This window comes from Sander vitreus, chromosome 4 (genome assembly GCF_031162955.1).
Source record: "Sander vitreus isolate 19-12246 chromosome 4, sanVit1, whole genome shotgun sequence".
Lineage (NCBI taxonomy): Eukaryota > Metazoa > Chordata > Actinopteri > Perciformes > Percidae > Sander > Sander vitreus.
The window spans coordinates 37,058,117-37,076,977 of record NC_135858.1 but is presented as its reverse complement, the minus strand read 5'-3'; the positions used below and the strand labels follow the sequence as shown (position 1 = coordinate 37,076,977).

At 42.8% G+C, this 18,861-nt stretch overlaps 1 protein-coding gene across 1 annotated transcript in view; it reads right to left on the bottom strand.

Annotated features, from left to right (window-relative positions):
• LOC144517395 (metabotropic glutamate receptor 7-like) overlaps window positions 1-18,861 on the bottom strand; it is a 124,621-nt gene that overhangs the window by 27,144 nt on the left and 78,616 nt on the right. The window contains exon 7 of the mRNA XM_078249490.1: window positions 9,896-10,831. Within this exon, the coding sequence (XP_078105616.1) occupies window positions 9,896-10,831 (936 nt within the window). The remainder of the gene's footprint in view (window positions 1-9,895; window positions 10,832-18,861) is intronic.

Genomic DNA, 18,861 nt, shown 5'->3' with positions numbered 1-18,861 from the left:
AGTAGTGCTGGGCAGGACACTACTTAAACCGTCTACCGGTATTAACTTCCCGTATAATATGAATTTTTCATATACCGTAATACTGGTGCATGGCCGCAGAGCGCGCTGCGGCAGAGGTTGAACTGCAAGTGAATTGAGAACGAGACCTTGGTAACTGCGTACTCTTCTCACTCATGGTAGGAACTTCATAACACAACAATGAATAACCCACAACTAACTGTCTTTAACAGGATAAAACACCATAGCACACAACAAGTTGTGACCTAAACAATTTCTAACACTAGTAATTGTACATTTAAAAATGTACACCGCAGATCTGCATGCTGGGTAACATTATAGCTGCTAGCTAGCCAGGTAGCATAACAGTCTGTTAAACTGGGAGAGGCTCCGGTCACTGATAACATTAAAGAACAGAGAAGAAAGTTAGAGGATGAAGAAAGACCGGAGATACACCAGAACAACGTATGCTCAAGAGTGGAGCTGCCTGCTGTTCAGACTTTTTTGTTTAAAAAAGGCTAATGAGAGGAGGGCCCAAACAGATGCTACAGTAAAATAAATCGCTGTGCATGCAGGGAGGGGCCCATAGAGAATGCTTTTGTACAGGGCCCAGAATTTTGTGCTACATCCCTTTTCAGGTGTACTGGCGTCAGATTATCATTGCACAGCAGTTCATGTCTTGTGAGGTGATCCGCAGTTGTATCTCGTCCAGAGTAAGTGAGAAATAACCTTGATATTGCGGGTTTAAGGGATTAGCCCATAGCTTAGCTTGTAGCCCCGCTCTCTGGCCCCTCTTATGTTTGTTTTTTTGTACCTTTGTCACCTTTGCCCGGGCTCTGGAAATTGTTGGATCTCTGGAGGAATGTCGTCCTTATAGGATTAAGATGTCTGTGTTGTCCGCAACCTGTTTCGATCCGGTGAGTAGTCACCTTTCCCATAAGAAAACATACAATTGCGCACAAAACAACTAAAGCGCTTACAGAACAGGAGGACTGGTCCACCGCATGCAACCGTGCTGCCATCTAATCCTAATTCTGTGAGATCAAAGAGTCATTTGTCCAGAGGGATGTTAACACCAGAGGGGCAGTTACGACAAATCTAAGGCTATTGTAAGGTATACTAACATGAGTTTTGATCTCAGGAAGGCCTCAGCAGCTGTCTATTGTAAAATGCCTTACTCAACCTGTCATGAGGTCATCAACTGTTGACCTTTTGATCATATTGTAGGGGCCATACTTGGCCATACTTAATGTAACAGTTAAGCCACTTAACTAATAGCATATTGTCAAAAATATAAAAATAAATAACTCTTCTGTCAGTAATGCTCCATCATAAGACTCTGACCTGTTGATAATTCCTGAATGTTTAAGGGCTCACACAATGAACTGAATGAAACGCACTCAAGCACTTTGACCATCTGCTTTAATAAGGTATTCTTTATGACTGAGTATGTTGCAAATCTGCAGCAATATATAGCATTAGTTATTACTTTGGCACGGTATGAATCTGCATTGGGAGGCTGCCTGAATCCTGTAGGGAAAAGGACACGCCTTTCATTCAGGTTTTGTTTTGTTTCGCTAATCGACACATCCGGGTGATGCCGTAATAAATGACATTTTTGAAGTGTTTCCACAGACAGACCCGACTTCAGTACGGCGTACGGTTTGAAACAAATGGTTGTCAATTGAGCCTGAACTAACCAGCTAACTGGGCTAAGTTGACTAGCATGCTACAGCTGACAAATGGTGCGCTGCCAAAACTTTCTGGGTAAAACTTACGCTCTAGAATTTCTGTTCTGCGAAAAAGCTTTTTTGACGTGTTTGGTTAACACAGCGTACAGATCCAATGTCGCACACAGAACCCAATGTCCTGTACCAAAACTGTTCAGGAAGAATACGTTACAGCCATAGTATACTGTATATAAGGGAAGGCACTCTGAAGTAACTTCTGAGAACATCATCAGAGACCTTCTCTCTATGCTGCATGAAATAAAGATTTGATTCATCAGACCAACTTTTATTTTAAAGAACTACAAGAAGTTCTTTGACATTTCAGAATCAAAAATCAATATAAGAAAGTAGCCAGCTAGACTTAAATAAGTAGTTGGCTGTGTGGCCGGCAGCCAACTACTTATGGAAAGCTCTGCTCATATCAATCATAAAACCTTGATAAAATCCTTTAATAAAAAGAGCATGTGCACGAGGAGACAGACTTATCATTTCTGACAATCGCATCACTAGGCTACGAAAGCATATATTCTTTATGAAAGCCAGAAAGTTTAAAGTAAGACAAATTTAAGCACCAAAAAAATGTTTGATGCAGATAAGGGAAGCTGTTGATACTTCCAACGTCTATGGAGCCTTGACTGACTGGACTTTCTGTCTGCTGTGTTTTCAGCTTCACCCAGAGACTAAATGGCTTCCAGATCAGAGGAGGATCTCTGCTGTCCGATCTGTCATGTAGTCTTTAGAGGTCCTGTTCTTCTGTCATGTAGCCACAGCTTCTGTAAAGACTGTCTGCAGAGCTGGTGGACAGATAGACCGATCAGAGACTGTCCAGTTTGTAAGAGAAGATCTTCAAAGGATGAACCACCGTTAAACCGGGTGTTAAAGAACCTGTGTGAGTCCTTCTTACAGCAGAGAGATCAGAGAGTTTCAGAGACTCTCTGCAGTCTGCACTCTGAGAAACTCAAACTCTTCTGTCTGGACCATCAGCAGCCAGTTTGTGTCGTTTGCAGAGATTCAGAAAAACACTCCAGCCACAGATTCAGACCCATCGATGAAGCTGCACGACAACACAAGAAGAAACTCCAGGAAATATCGGCGCCTCTGCATACACACCATCTCACACACTTTCACTGAGAGGATGTTTCCATGGATTGACACTTGAAGATATTACCAAAGAAGGTCTTGGTGATAAAAAAAACAACTGGTGTGATAATCTTTAGTTTAAAGTAACACAAGGTACTTCACTTATTAAAAAAGAATATCTATTTATCTATGTCGACATGTTTTTAAAATAAATGATTCAGCAAGTGCAGACTTCTGTAGTTTTAGCAGCAAACAGCAACAGAAAACTAGAGATACACTGATCTGATCTGTCAACACCCAACTGATTATTGAAGAAATTGTTTCTAAATTAAGTTAGCATCCTAGCATTAATTATTTCAGTCTGATTAGTGTAAAATGTGTATTTGTGGTAAATAATCTGTAGAGAAATGTTAAAGATCACATTAAACTTTAATATAAAGTCAATTATCTGTCTTCACTAACTGTGTTACCTGTAAGTTCATATTTAGATTTTTCTGTAACAAAATCAATGTATGTATGTATTGATCTGTATGAAGTCTGCAGCGTGAACACAGCTTCTGAGGGTTAAATTACATTCATTGTTTTATTTTATACTTTTCATGTGCTTTATTGGGATTGCCACTGCCACATTATACCCACTGCTATAATTATTATGAGTCATATTCCTGTCTCTCTCTCTCTCTCTCTCCACCAACCGGTCGAGGCAGATGGCCACCCACCAAGAGTCAGGTTCTGTCCAAGGTTTCTGCCCATTGAAAGGAAGTTTCTCTCCGCTGCACTTAGTGCAAGTGCTCTAGTGGTAATTGTTGGGTCTCTGTGAATTACAGAGGAACACTGCATAGGTTACAACTGTTGTTTAGTAAATCAGACACTGATGGCGCAGCGCTGTTTTATGCCTGTTTACTAAACATTTCTACTTCCTACCAAAAATGTTCTGTGCTAATTGGATGAAAAAACATTTCAAAAGGTGGTACAGTATTGAAAAAAATTTGAGAACCATTGGTCTAGATCTACGGTCTAAGGTGTCTTTATCGTATTTCCTTTTCTTCCAGGTGTTATTTTTTGGATGCTAATGTGATGTAAGCAAAATAAAGATTGTTTGCAATAAATAAAAGCATATATATATATACACACACATACATATATATCTTGATGCAGCCTCTCTTCACCTCAACTTAGTCTGCAGCTCCAGAAGGAAAAAGCCTCGGAGCCATCCGGATAACGATCAGACCTGTCCACATATCTCTTCTCTTTTAATCTCTGTTTCTCTCTGTCATTCTCTTCCTTTCCATCCCCTCCATTTTCTGCTCCCACCACAGATCTCACTGTGCTCGCCTCCCTTTTCTCCCGTCTCCCAATTTACTCTGCAGATCCCTCTGTACTTTGATGCTTTATCTCTGGCTTCCCCACTGATCTCTTAACTTCCTGCTTTTTCTGTTGACAGCAAGATCCTCACTATAGTAAAACAGAAAAAACAGAAAATACGCTACATTTTTTTTTGAAAAAAAAAGTCAAACCTCGTAAAAAATACGTTAATAAAAAAATCGAGAAAGTGACAAAAAAACCTTTAAATAAAAGTTGATTTTAAAAAAAAAAAATTACGTTTTTCACTTTTTGTCACTTTTTTTCGACTTTTTAAAAGAAACGTGTTTTCAGGACGTTGAAAAAAGAATGAGAAATAGAAAAACAAAATATCATAAAACCTTGAAAAAACAAAAAGGTAAGAATGTGTGACATAAACAGCTGAAATCTTTCCTAGGGCCCCAGATTGGTTCCGGGCCAGCTCTGGGTGAATTAACAATTGAAGCAAATGAACGTGAGAAAGCACCTGGTTTAAAAAAGGAAACACATTCCCCTTCAGGAAAACCTTTGTGGCTTCTTATAGCTGCATTTATCAGTCAACGCTAAGGGTCCTATCTTGCACCCGTTGCAGCGCAGCACAAAGTCCGACGCAAGTGTCTTTGCTAGTTTAAGACCGAAGGCAGTTGTCGCGTCGTTTAAATACAAAATGCAGGGAGCTGGGAGTATTGCTATCTTGAGGCAGCGGGAAGTGATCGCTCCATTGACCAACAAAAACCTGGTCTAAAGTCAATAACGCAGCATTTCATTGTTATTTTAACAGAGCATTAGTAAAATGATCCTAGACTTGTGCACAGCGCGCGCACACTATGCTTGTTACACACACACACACAGGTACGCACAGCAGCACACACACATGTGGAAGATTACAAATCAAAATATTACGGTGCAAAATCCTCCATCATAACAGCAATGCTCCAAGGTCCAAACGCGCCTGGCTTTTAAAGGGAATGGGAGATGATCTCTGATTGGTTGATTGCATGTTACGCCCAAAACACACCTCTAATTAATGAAGACACTAAGAACAACCCTTTAGAACCATGAACCCGGCACACGGACCCTTTTTTCCACCGTCAAACTAGCAAAAGTGGATTTGGAAACGCCCTAAACGCACCTGCACCAGGCGCTTCACGCCGTGCATTTAGATTGTTAAAATAGGGCCCTAAAGGTTAAAACTGTGTGTGTGTGTGTGTGCAGGCGGAACTGAAGGATTTACCCCTGCCTGCAGGCTTATCAGCTGCTTCTGTGGCCTGAAGCGCTTCACATGGACAGCGTTTCCCTGCGGACACGACACAAGTCCATCCAAGGGCTTTACCCCAGTCCATCTCTGTAATGCTGAGTGCCGAGCAGAGAGGATTAGGCTTTTCTAAAGATCTCAGCGCAGAGCTCAGTGTCAGGCCGGACAATCTCACCTGGGCCGGAGAGACGAAGGGAACAGCAGCTTTAATCTGTGCCTCTGACGGTGCTTACAGCTCTTTCACAAAACTTCAGTCACTCGCAACTTTGGTATTAGAAGGGTATCTGTGCCTAACAGTGTTGGGGAGATACGTCATTTAATTACAAAATAAAGGTAACTTTAATCCAAAAATAATGGCAAAAATCTCATCAAATGCTGACAAGATGTAAAGAAAAAAACAACAACAAAAAAGTCAAACAAGCGACAAAACGTCAAGAAATGACGACAAAAATGTCAAAAAGTTACTTTGTATGTATATATTTGCTTTTCTGTAGTCATTGTTTATTTCATATTCATGTTTAAATTGTTTATTTATGTTTGCACCATTCACAAAGGCAAATTCCACGTAAGTGTTCTTATTGTGGCAATAAAACCTTTTTCTGATTCTGATTACTGGGAAAAATGTGTAATTAAATGACAGCTCCCCATGTTCATGATTATATTGGGGGTTACGTGTGAATATTTTTTTTGTAAAATGCTTGGCTACATGTTGAACAATATTCATTTAGTTGCTTTGCAATTTTTTTCATATGCACAATGTGTTCTTTTGCTGTTTCTAGCCACAGCTGTTTAGTAAAGTTTGATGCTATTATTCTGATGCTTTCAATTAGTTCTCCTGTTTTTGCCGACAGTTTCATACAGAAATCAGCGAAGGGTTCGAACACAAGCGTGCAATGCAAAGAATGTTTGCCAGTGGACAAAATGTCCAACAGGAAACATCTGCAGGTATGTAAGTTGACTTACAGTAACTGCAGTAGCAGTCATAGTAAATAAAGTAGGGAAGACATGCCCATCGTGATTGGGAGGAATGGCCTCCCTGATCTAAACCAGAGTGGTTGTTGTTGGACTTGCTAGTCATGGATTGTCTATAACAAACACCATGTTCGAACATAGGGATGCTCATAAGTGTACTTGGTACCAGAGCACCCTAGGCCAAAGGTCAATGATCGATTTTATAATCGTTTCATCTGATCTGAGGCCGTATGTTTTGGACACTCGGGTGAAGAGAGGGGCGGAGCTGTCAACCGATCACCATCTGGTGGTGAGTTGGGTCAGGGGATGGGGGGGGTCAGAGGACTCCGGAGGCAGTTGCAAGGTACCGAAGGCCCGAAGGGCTGCAGCCTCTGACGTGAAAGAGGCAAAGCTGTGGGTGTGGGAGAAGTTCGGAGAAGACATGGAGGACTTTCGGTCGGCACCAAGGTGCTTCTGGAAAACTGTTCGCCACCTCAGGAGGGGGAAGCGAGGAACCATCCAAGCTGTGTACAGTAAGGATGGGACGCGGTTGACCTCAACTGAGGAGGTAATAGGGCAGTGGAAGGAGCACTTTGAGGAACCCCTAAATCCAGCTAATACACCCTCTATGGTAGAGGCAGAGCTGGAGGATGATGGGGTATTGTCGTCAATTTCCCTGGTGGAAGTCGCTGAGGTAGTTAAACAACTCCACGGTGGCAAAGCCCCAGGGATTGATGAGATCCGTCCGGAAATGCTTAAAGCTCTGGGTGTGGAGGGGTTGTCTTGGTTGACACGCCTCTTCAACATTGCGTGGAAGTCTGGGACGGTGCCTAAGGAGTGGCAGACCAGGGTGGTGGTTCCCCTGTTCAAAAAGGGGGACCAGAGGGTATGTGCCAATTACAGGGGTATCACACTTCTTAGCCTCCCCGGTAAAGTCTACTCCAAGGTGCTGGAAAGGAGGGTTCAATCTCGGGTTGAAGAGGAACAATGCGGATTTCGTCCTGGTCGTGGAACAACGGATCAGATCTTCACTCTCGCAAGGATCCTCGAGGGAGCCTGGGAGTATGCCCAACTGGTCTACATGTGTTTTGTGGATCTGGAGAAGGCGTATGACCGGGTCCCCCGGGAAATATTGTGGGAGGTGCTGCAGGAGTATGGGGTGAGGGGGTCCCTTCTCAGGGCCATCCAATCTCTGTACGACCAAAGCATGAGCTGTGTCCGGGTTCTTGGCAGTAAGTCAGACTCGTTTCAGGTGAGAGTTGGCCTCCGCCAGGGCTGCGCTTTGTCACCAATTCTGTTTGTAGTATTTATGGACAGGATATCGAGGCGTAGTCAGGATGGGGAGGGGTTGCAGTTCGGTGGGCTGGAGATCTCATCGCTGCTTTTTGCAGATGATGTGGTCCTGATGGCATCATCGGCCTGTGACCTTCAGCACTCACTGGATCAGTTCGCAGCCGAGTGTGAAAACTTACAGTATCTGCAATAGCAGACATCTGGGTCTCTTCTACTGCCTCACCTTACTTCCTGCTTTGCTCCCGTCAGAACTAATACGGCCACTAGAGGACGCCAACACTACAAACCTAAATATAGGTCAGAATGATGCTGGAACAAATAAGTTATGGAAGTGTTTTTAGAAGGATAGTCTCATGAGGAGACAAGGTTGACCAACATATATAGCTATATGTAACAACAAGAAGTTAAGGAGAAAACACAAGACTTTCACCCAGGAAACAGGTGTTCAAGTCCCGGGAGTACTACTTAAAGGTGCTCTAAGCGATGTCACACGTTTTTTAGGCTACAACATTTTTTGTCACATAGAGCAAACATCTCCTCACTATCTGCTAGCTGCCTGTCCCCTGAACACACTGTAAAAAAACGCTGTCTCTGTAGACAGCCCAGGCTCCACAAACGGCAACAAAAACAAACTGGCCAACCTGCACCACCAAACATAACAGTGTTCCAGCATTCCAGCCAATAACCAACAAGAAGGATTTGGGGGTGGGGGTTGGGGGGTTAGTGCGCGGAAGGGAGGGGGAGGGGACGGGATGAGGAGGAGGGAGGTGCGAGGTAGCCTTGTTTTGTTTGAAAATACTTCAAATGTCAACAAGAAGTGCCGTCACCCAACATCGCTTAGAGCACCTTTAAGTGGACCCTTTTTTTAACTGCTTTTTGTCGGCTAAGTATAACTGTAACGGCGTCAGAAAGGACTGTCACCTCACAGTGCTCAGTACCCAGCTCACAGTCACCTTTTCTTGGCTAAATTGAACTGTAACTGTGAATGTCCGTTTGGTCGCCTAATTTCATGGATATCATATGCATTGTGGTGCATACGTCTTTGTACGATATTGTACGATATCTTACAAACCCGATCATAACAAAGCGTTGAACTAATTAAACAAACTATACCAAACTATAATAAAGAAACATACTGTATAGATGCAGTACAATGTCAAACATCCATGCAATGACTGACTGTACAGTTTCTGTGGTTTCCTCCTAATAAATTATGCAACAAGAAGAATTAACGTTTTTTTTTAAATCCAGAAATAAACAAAAGTTAAATAGATCTATGGGGACACAAAGCAGTTTAACAAGGCTCACATAATCAGTATTTATCCCCGCTGTGCATGATGGAGTTTTGCTAAAGCTTATTAAAAATGTTCAGCAGATTGCTTTCCCACATTTCACAGAGACTCATTTCGTTTAGCTGTAGTTTCCACACAGTTGTGATAAGACTTAAAGGTCATGCAATTATGGTAAGAACCTTTAGACCTTTCTAACAAGTCGCCTGGATCCCATGACTTTCCTCACATTTTAACTAATTCCAGTTTGAGCCTTTGGGGTTTGGTAAAAAATATCTAATTGTGCAACAGCTGCTGACCTTAAATCATCAGGACAGGAGGTAGCTGATGATAAGAAATGTGTCTCTCTCTTAACCCTTTACACCGTTTGGGTTAGGGTTAAAACCAGTACTACCTAAGCTAAAAGTTTATGTACATCTATAAACCATAACAATAAACAGTAAAACGTGCTCTGGTTTATTGGCATTTCTTTAAACCGATCACAATCGTCTTGGGCGGGGCTAAGCTCCAGACGGAGCCACGGTGCCTCTGCTAAATAGTCTCAGGAGGGAAGTTGTTTTGGTGGAACGTGTATGTTCAAAAGTAGTTTTAGTCGTGCAACAGAAAGCTCAGATTGGACAGATAGTCTAGCTAGCTGTCTGGATTTACCCTGCAGAGATCTGAGGAGCAGTTAACCATAGTCCTCACAAATCCACCGGAGGTTAGAATGCCAACACAAAGAAAGAGGAAGGGGACGGACATCCGGCTGTATTTGTGCAATCCTGGAAGTGGAATGTGGTGGATATAGAGACGCTGAGGAGGCGTTTTGCATCAATAACAAACGCCAAAGGCACCTGACCAAGCGTCGCTTTGCGGCGCAATGGGAGTAAGAATGTGTTGGACAACATGTTAATTATTCTAGCTCAGAGACATGTGAGCATCTCGGCAAATTGTTTGCCCATTCATCCATTGGTTCTTACCTTTTCTGCAGATTGCGCCGTGCCGAAGAAGATAGGTATAAACGCCAGCCAAACAATGCAGGTGGTGTACATGGTGAACCCGATGGGCTTGGCCTCGTTAAAGTTCTCCGGGACCCCGCGGGTCTTTATGGCGTACACAGTACATGTCACCATCAACAGGATACTGTAACCCAACGAACAGATGATCTGCAGATCCGTGATGTCACACTTCAACACGCCTCGAGCCAGATCCGGGTTGAAGGTCTTCTGCTCGTCGTAGTCTACGAGCGTGTTGGGCGGATCCACCACGAACCAGACGAACACGCCCAACAGCTGCACCGAGATCAGACTGGAGGTGATCGCCAGCTGGGAGGTGGGGCTGATCAGCCGCGGCGCCGTCACCGACTTCTTGCCCTGCTCAAAGATTCGGTAGATGCGGTTGGTTTTGGTGAGGAGGGCGGCATAGCTGATGCACATGCCTAAACCCAGGAAAATCCTTCGGAACGAGCACACGCCAACATCTGGCTTAGCGATCATTAGGAAGGTAATGATGTAGCATAAAAATATCCCAGTTAGAAGAACGTAGCTCAGTTCGCGGCCGGACGCCCGGACTATCGGCGTGTCGTTGTACCGTACAAACGTAGCCATGACAAAGATGGTAGCGATGATGCCGATCATGGCCAGGAACACGGGGATCACAGCCCAGGGCGAGTGCCACTCCAGCTTGGTGATGGGGATGGGCTGGCAGGCAGTGCGGTTGGTGTCGGGGCGCATGTCGTAGGAGCACAGCTTGCAGGTGAACTCGTCGTGCTGGTACTGGTAGCCGTCGCAGGGCTCGCAATGCCAGCAGCACGGCATGCCTTTCACCACCTTCTTCCTCTCGCCCGTCCTACAGGGAAGGCTGCACACGGAGCTGGGGATGTCCTGCTCGCCACCAGGCCACTGCATCTCCTCCACCTGGAGAGAGAGAGAGAGAGAGAGAGAGAGAGAGAGAGAGAGAGAGAGAGAGAGAGGACCAATGGTTAGATCAGGGGTTCATGTATATTGTTAAACCAGAGCACAAACATTGAAAAAACGTCAAAAATGTTGAAAACTACGTTGCAAAAGAACCTCAATTTTGTATGGTCGCACTTTTGGTTGATTGTCTTGTTTGTATTCATGCTTGGTTATAATGTGTATGTTCTTTTTAAATGTGAAGCACTTTGAGATAACTTGTCATTAAAGACACTACCATTGTACATTTTCATTCCACAAGATAACTCCACGAAATGTGACAGAAAACTGACCACAAGAATTTTATAAATTAGATAAAACGACACAGAAGAATCAGATGTCAACTTTCTTGAAAATGTCAACTTTCTTCACCTTGAACCTTTAGTAAAGGGAGGTGTTGTGGATCAAATCCTATCATTTACTGACTTCTGTGAGTTGATTCTGAAAAAGCAGTGGCGAGATCTCGGAGAACAAAGCGACACGAAGCAAGCAAGGGCGTAACTTTGGGTTCAACATTGTTGGGGGTTCAGATCTCCACTTTTGAGCACCAACCACATTTTTAAAAAAAAAGTTACGTGGATGGTCAGTATACTACCTTTATTGAATGTGGGTGTTTTATTTAATTTTATAGCATTTGAAAAAAAGAATTGATTAAAAGAACTTTGAGAAAAGTGACAAAAATGTCGGTAAAAGCTTTAAAAACGGAGGAGGAAAAAAAGAAATCACAAAAAAATTCAAAAAGCGCAAAATAAATTAACAAAAACGTCAGGAAAAGTGACAAAACATTGAACAAAGGGTTAAACACCGTAAAACTTGAAACTTGTCTGCGCCGTGTTTTCATTAGTGGCACTGGAAGAAACGGACTGTGAGGGTGTTCTGCTCAGATTCACAGCTGAGATTGTATCTGTCAGAGGGCAGCACTGCTGTTACACCGGCGCTGTGTTCTCAGCTCGTTCCTGAAGCAAAGGTCTCATTGATCCGGCAGCTTGACTGCTGCTAATGTGTAATGAATACTCTATTAGTGCAACATCGATATGGATAAATTCCTCCTGGATCATAGCTCTGCACCCATCTTAGTTATCCACTTTTACTCAGCACTCTGTGGTAACCTTTTACACTCACTTTATTTCCTATTTATTTCCTTTGCTCATTTTTTCTTAGAATTGGTTCATATCATTTTACAGACACAGTATACATACATACTTTTGTTTTAAACAAAATAATTGACAACACACATTGTTTCACATGCATAAACTTGATTTAGTAGACAGCACAAGGTATCATTTGCGCGCACATTAAGTTACTTTTATTTTTTATGATCCATTTCTGTGTAAAAGAGCTGCACACACCTCACATAAAACACATACTGTCCAGTTTTTACGCCTGTAGAGCGGATCTCCACGGAGCAGACGCTCCACCACACTGCTCTCTGTCCGGTGTTTCCAGTTTTACTGATTATAGTAGAAGTGTTGGAACGTCCGCTCCGTGTGCGTTACGCTGCAATGTAGTCGGTCTGTCACTCTGCAACACTGGATAACATTTCTCTTTCATTACATTTCATTTTATATTGTTCCTTCATATTGCACATTTTTCCATTTCTTTAGTTTTCTATACTATACTATACTATCTCACTTTTGCCCTATTTAGAATGAAGTACTGTATATATGTTGTACTCATTGCGCCGTGGGTCGGAGAGAAACGCATTTTACATGTGAAATGGGCAATGAGCTAAATGATAAAAAGTCTCAGAGAATCAGCTCACGTCCTCCCAACACTTCCAGGTCTTTCTTGAAACTTTGCCCAGACTTGTGGAAGGCGCTCCGGTGACGGACGCCAGCCAAAAGAAACCCTGTTATTATTGTGTATTGATGTTGATTATGTTGGCAGATAGCTGGTTTCAGAGTTTGAGGGTTGAAATGACTTGGAAGGATTTCAAAATGCTTGTGTGTGACCACGAGCGGATCAATTATGCAGCACTAAGGACATCCTCAAACCGATTATCTACAAAGGCCAACGTGAATTAGTCTTTGGCTGCAGCCGCCGGAGGCCACGCTGGAGAGAAAGGTAGAGAAATGACAGTGGATGTTATCGCCACCTACCATCAAGCAGACTCTTCGTGGGCCGCTGATAACCTGGGAGAGTTGGGGATGAAAAGCTGCATCGAGCTAACAGCCTGAGTCAGCCCAAGGCTGGGATTTGTATTTGGCCACGGCAACAAAAAGGCAAATTCTAATCTTCCTCCGTCCCAAAGGCAGCTGGCCAGCCAACTCTGTGGACAAGGGAAAGAAAAATATCTTCCCTCCTCCCTACATCTCCTGTAGCACATGTCACACTCTCTTTTACTTCATTTCTTTTCTTTATGTAAAAGTTTAGGACAGCAAAAATTGCTGCCTGGAAAACCGGTTCCCACTCCCAACTTTAGTGTCAAGAGAAAGCATTTCACTTTGATCACTAAATGAGACCTTTTGTTCCAACCCGTTCTCACTCCCAACTGGTAAAATACAAGACACTTAGGCAGTGTCTCTCAGCATCAGATACCGATGCAAAAATCCCCCTTTAGTGTCTGTATGGAACGCACCGAGCAGAGCTGCAGCAATACCAGTAGAGTAGTACGTAGAGAGACAACAGTAGAGAGTAGTATGTAGAGAGACAACGGTAGAGAGTAGTATGTAGAGAGACAACGGTAGAAAGTAGTACGTAGAGAGACAACAGTAGAGAGTAGTACGTAGAGAGACAACGGTAGAGAGTAGTACGTAGAGAGACAACGGTAGAGAGTAGTACGTGGAGAGACAACAGTAGAAAGTAGTATGTAGAGAGACAACAGTAGAGAGTAGTACGTAGAGAGACAACGGTAGAGAGTAGTACGTGGAGAGACAACAGTAGAAAGTAGTATGTAGAGAGACAACAGTAGAGAGTAGTATGTAGAGAGACAACAGTAGAGAGTAGTATGTAGAGAGACAACGGTAGAAAGTAGTATGTGGAGAGACAACAGTAGAAAGTAGTATGTAGAGAGACAACAGTAGAAAGTAGTATGTAGAGAGACAACGGTAGAGAGTAGTACGTAGAGAGACAACAGTAGAGAGTAGTAGTGTAGAGAGACAACAGTAGAGAGTAGTATGTAGAGAGACAACAGTAGAGAGTAGTATGTAGAGAGACAACAGTAGAGAGTAGTATGTAGAGAGACAACAGTAGAAAGTAGTATGTAGAGAGACAACAGTAGAGAGTAGTATGTAGAGAGACAAAAGAGAGTAGTATGTGGAGAGACAACAGTAGAGAGTAGTATGTAGAGAGACAACAGTAGAGAGTAGTATGTATAGAGACAACAGTAGAGAGTAGTATGTAGAGAGACAACGGTAGAGAGTAGTACGTAGAGAGACAACGGTAGAGAGTAGTACGTAGAGAGACAACAGTAGAGAGTAGTATGTAGAGAGACAACAGTAGAGAGTAGTACGTAGAGAGACAACAGTAGAGAGTAGTATGTAGAGAGACAACAGTAGAGAGTAGTATGTAGAGAGACAACAGTAGAGAGTAGTATGTAGAGAGACAACAGTAGAGAGTAGTATGTAGAGAGACAACAGTAGAGAGTAGTATGTAGAGAGATAACAGTAGAGAGTAGTATGTAGAGAGACAACAGTAGAGAGTAGTATGTAGAGAGACAACAGTAGAGAGTAGTATGTAGAGAGACAACGGTAGAGAGTAGTACGTAGAGAGACAACGGTAGAAAGTAGTACGTAGCGAGACAACGGTAGAGAGTAGTATTAAGAGAGACAACGGTAGAGAGTAGTATGTAGAGAGACAACGGTAGAGAGTAGTATGTAGAGAGACAACAGTAGAGAGTAGAGTGGGACTTTCCCCCAGGAGACCAGGGTTCATGTCCCTTTCTTGTCCCGTGTGTCCCTGAAACATACATTCTTTGTTGACGGGTTAGGTATAAGGGTCGTGGTTGGGGTTGGGGTTGGTTCTCTGTGTCGACGACTTGCAGCCATACTGTGTGCCAAGGTCTGGAAATAATCAGCTGCTCCACTGATCTTCAGCTGGATGAGAGAAGGACTTTTGTTCAGACACGTTAACCTTCTCGCCCATATCTCTCCGCCAGCTGTGACACCTCTTCAAAAGACCGGAGTGAATTAAGGAAGGCGCGGCTGTGACTGGCCATCGTCCTGAACGCTCCAACAGACGGAGTTTCCATTTAAATGATTGAGCCAACGTTACTTCTGGCACTTTGAATCCCATTTCAACCTCCAGTCTGAAATCCTTTTGGATTTGTGAAGTCGTGAGTCATTCTATAACCAGGCTGACACTCGTCACTTCTGTGTAGTTCAGCTTGTTTCTAACGTGGCAAATTTTAATACACATAAAGATTTCTGCACACATACAGACACACACACAGACACACACACCCTGACACCCAAAAAAAAAAAATCAACAATAATTCAAACATAAAAATCTGGGCTACCCTTACAGTTACTTCAATATGTAAACCCGAAAAATAAAATAACGTTTCTTAAATTGCACCGCTAGGAATTATTCAAAGCGGAATCCACAAAAAAAGAGGTTTTCAAAGTAAAATATTTTAGTGCTATAAGTTCAGCGGTATTTTACCTTCAACATAAAGTGTTTAGTAGTGGTTCAATTTTCACAATCACACATTCAGTTGCTTATAAAAACAATCTAATTATTATGGCATTTTTTTTAGCTGCTAAATCCCAAACTTTCACTACTTTACCAACTAATAACTTATTTTAGAATAAAACATTTAAATGTGATTGAATTTTTAATATCGACAATAAAAAAGCATCCTTGCTTTCTTTAAGTAAACAAATTTCCTTTTCAGAATAATGGACTGCCTTTGAAAAATGAATGTGTTTCATATGCTAAATGGAGGAGCATATTCACCTGGCTGTGAGCTTTACCGAGGAGGAGCAGCGGGGGTTTGTGTCATGTTGGTTTGAGTCATTTTCTCTGATTGGTAAATTTGAATATTACAATGCTTCACTGTCTTCTGAAAAGACTAAAAACAACGCACAGAAAAAGATAGAAGTGGTGTGAAACGCACGCACACACACACACACACACACACACACACACACACACACACACACAGACACACACACACACACACACACACACACACACACACACACACACACACACACACACTTGTGGATTCTGATTAAATTGATGAATTGAATGGAAAGAGTAAATTAACCCCCCCGGCTCCTCCACTGAGCGCCTGAGTGACAGGAACCAAATGAAAAGCACACTAATCAGACAAGTATCACCGTGGCGACCGCGTCTTTCATGCTTCAACAAAATAATGTTAACACGTTCGCATGACAAACACACAGCACGGAAACAAGTATACCTCCAAGCATATGTCACATTTTAATTAGCATTTGGTATTCTCATGAAATAATCGGTCAAACACACTGATTATGATCAACTGTATCATTTAAAAAGGGCAACGCCACTCTTAAAGGGTAAGAATGGTATTTTTCAGCCTGGACCCTTTCCTTTAACATACTTTACACAAAACTGCTGTTTTTTTAGATGTATGCACTCACAAGAATACATTTTAGATCTTGTGTGTGTAACAAGCATAGTGTGCACGCTGTGCACGAGCCTAGGAGCATTTCACTAATGCTCTGTTAAAATAACAATGAAATGCTGCGTTATTGACTTTAGACCAGGTTTTTGTTGGTCAATGGTGCAATCACTTCCTGAACACACCTCCCTGTAAGACCAGCCATGGGCCACAGATGGGCACAGGTGTATTTGCTATTTAAACGACGCGGGCGCTGGACGGGAAACTGACAACTGGGTCAGTCATAAACAACCCAGAGAGTTTATTCTTCTATCCCAGAATGCATCTCATGTGGTGTAGCCAGACCTTACTGGTGAAGTAAGGTCTTGCAATGCGAGATAAGTGCTGGCTAACCAAGCTAGATTGTGATAATAATGATGTCGCTGACAACACTTCACTGTGACATCATAACGTTCTGCAAAAAGACTTGTTCTGGCCGTAACGCCATAACTCAGGAACAGAAGGCCATTGTGGGTAGTTCTGATGTTTGTTCAAGGGTTAATTTTTCTGATTGGTTTGGTTTTTATTAGATATTTGATGCTGTGAAAACAAACTGAAACGTAATTGATTGACAGTTGGGATTGAGTCGCGATAACTCGGCGGGTGTGTGGGCGGGACATGGATACCGCCTGATCACTACAGCGCAGAGTCTGGCTCCAAAATTACGGAGCAGAGCCCATATCTGGGAGATTTTGGCTTCACTAAAAAAGAAATTTGGGAGGAGGTGAAGACGCATCAGCCATCGTTAGATTTAGACTGTGGTCTGAATGTAAACTGTGACTTGACTGTTTGGCAGAGGGAAACAACCCCGAGCTATGAATCCCAGTTTATTTTTCTACAACGGCTGAGGATGACATTTTCTGATGCCGAAGAAACAACCACACACACAAACACACACACACACAGACAGACAGACAGACAGACAGACAGACAGACAGACATACACACACACACACACACACACACACACACACACACACACACACACACACACACACACACACACACACACACACACACAGACAGACACACAGACACACAGACACACACACACACAGACAGACACACACACACACACACACACACACACGTGGTGCCTGTGGATCCTGATTCTATTGTTGTATCATTAATTGAATAGAAAGAGGATCTGGCCTAAATGGGTGTGACTGATTTGATTGACAGTTAGTGAGTTGTAAACAATGTAAACTGTGACTTGACTGTCAGATGAATGTAGTGGAGTAACTAAAGTAACTAGTAACTAAAGCTGGAACAGGTGAATGTAGAGGAGTAACTAAAGTAACTAGTCACTACAGCTGGAACAGATGAATGTAGTGGAGTAACTAAAGTAACTAGTAACTAAAGCTGGAACAGGTGAATGTAGTGGAGTAACTAGAGTAACTAGTAACTAAAGCTGTCAGGTGAATGTAGTGGAGTAACTAAAGTAACTAGTAACTAAAGCTGTCAGATGAATGTAGTGGAGTAACTAAAGTAACTAGTAACTAAAGCTGGAACAGGTGAATGTAGTGGAGTAACTAAAGTAACTAGTAACTAAAGCTGTCAGATGAATGTAATGGAGTAAAAAGTACAATATTTCTCTCTGAAATGTAGCGGAGTAGAAGTAGAAAGTGACATGAAAAGAAAAGACTCAAGTAAAGTACAAGTACCTCAACATTTGGACTGAAGGACAGTACTGGAGTAAATGTACTCAGTTATACTCCAGCGCTGATCCACAGAGAGACATATCTGATATAGTTGACGTGTGCCTGGTCCTCTGCAGCCATGTTTTCTCCCAGCGCAGCTGTGATTTGTTCCGCAGCATTCTTTATTCGCCGCCATGTCTCTGCTTCCTCACAACACTAAATTATTCACCTTGATGGCCGCCGGTGAGCCAGATGTGGCTGAGCCGGAGCTATTAGGTCTCCCATTATCGCGTCTCTCTCTCTCTCTCTCTCTCTCTCTCTCTCTCTCTCTCTTTCTCTCTCTGTCTCTGTCTCTGTCTCTCTCTCTCTCTCTCTCTTTTTCTCTCTCTGTCTCTCTCTCTCTCTCTCTCTCTCTCTCTCTCTCTGTCTCTCTCTCTCTCTCTCTCTCTCTCTCTCTCTCTCTCTCTCTCTCTCTCTCTCTCTCTCTCTCTCTCTCTCTCTCTCTCTCTCTCTCTTTCTCTCTCTCTCTGCTCATTACAAACTGAAACTACATCAGGGTTTTCCCTAGCTTTGTGGAAGACTTAGGTATGTGTTTTTGGTGGGGGGGGGGGGGTGTCCTTCAAGAAAAGGATACGTTTTTTCAATCTGTGGGTTTTTTTGTGTCTCTTTGTAGTCGGTTTGTGTCTCTTTTTCACATCATTTTGGACCATTGTTATCTCCATATCTGGGTCTAAAATGATTCGAAAAAGCTACAGCAGGTGAAAACCGTT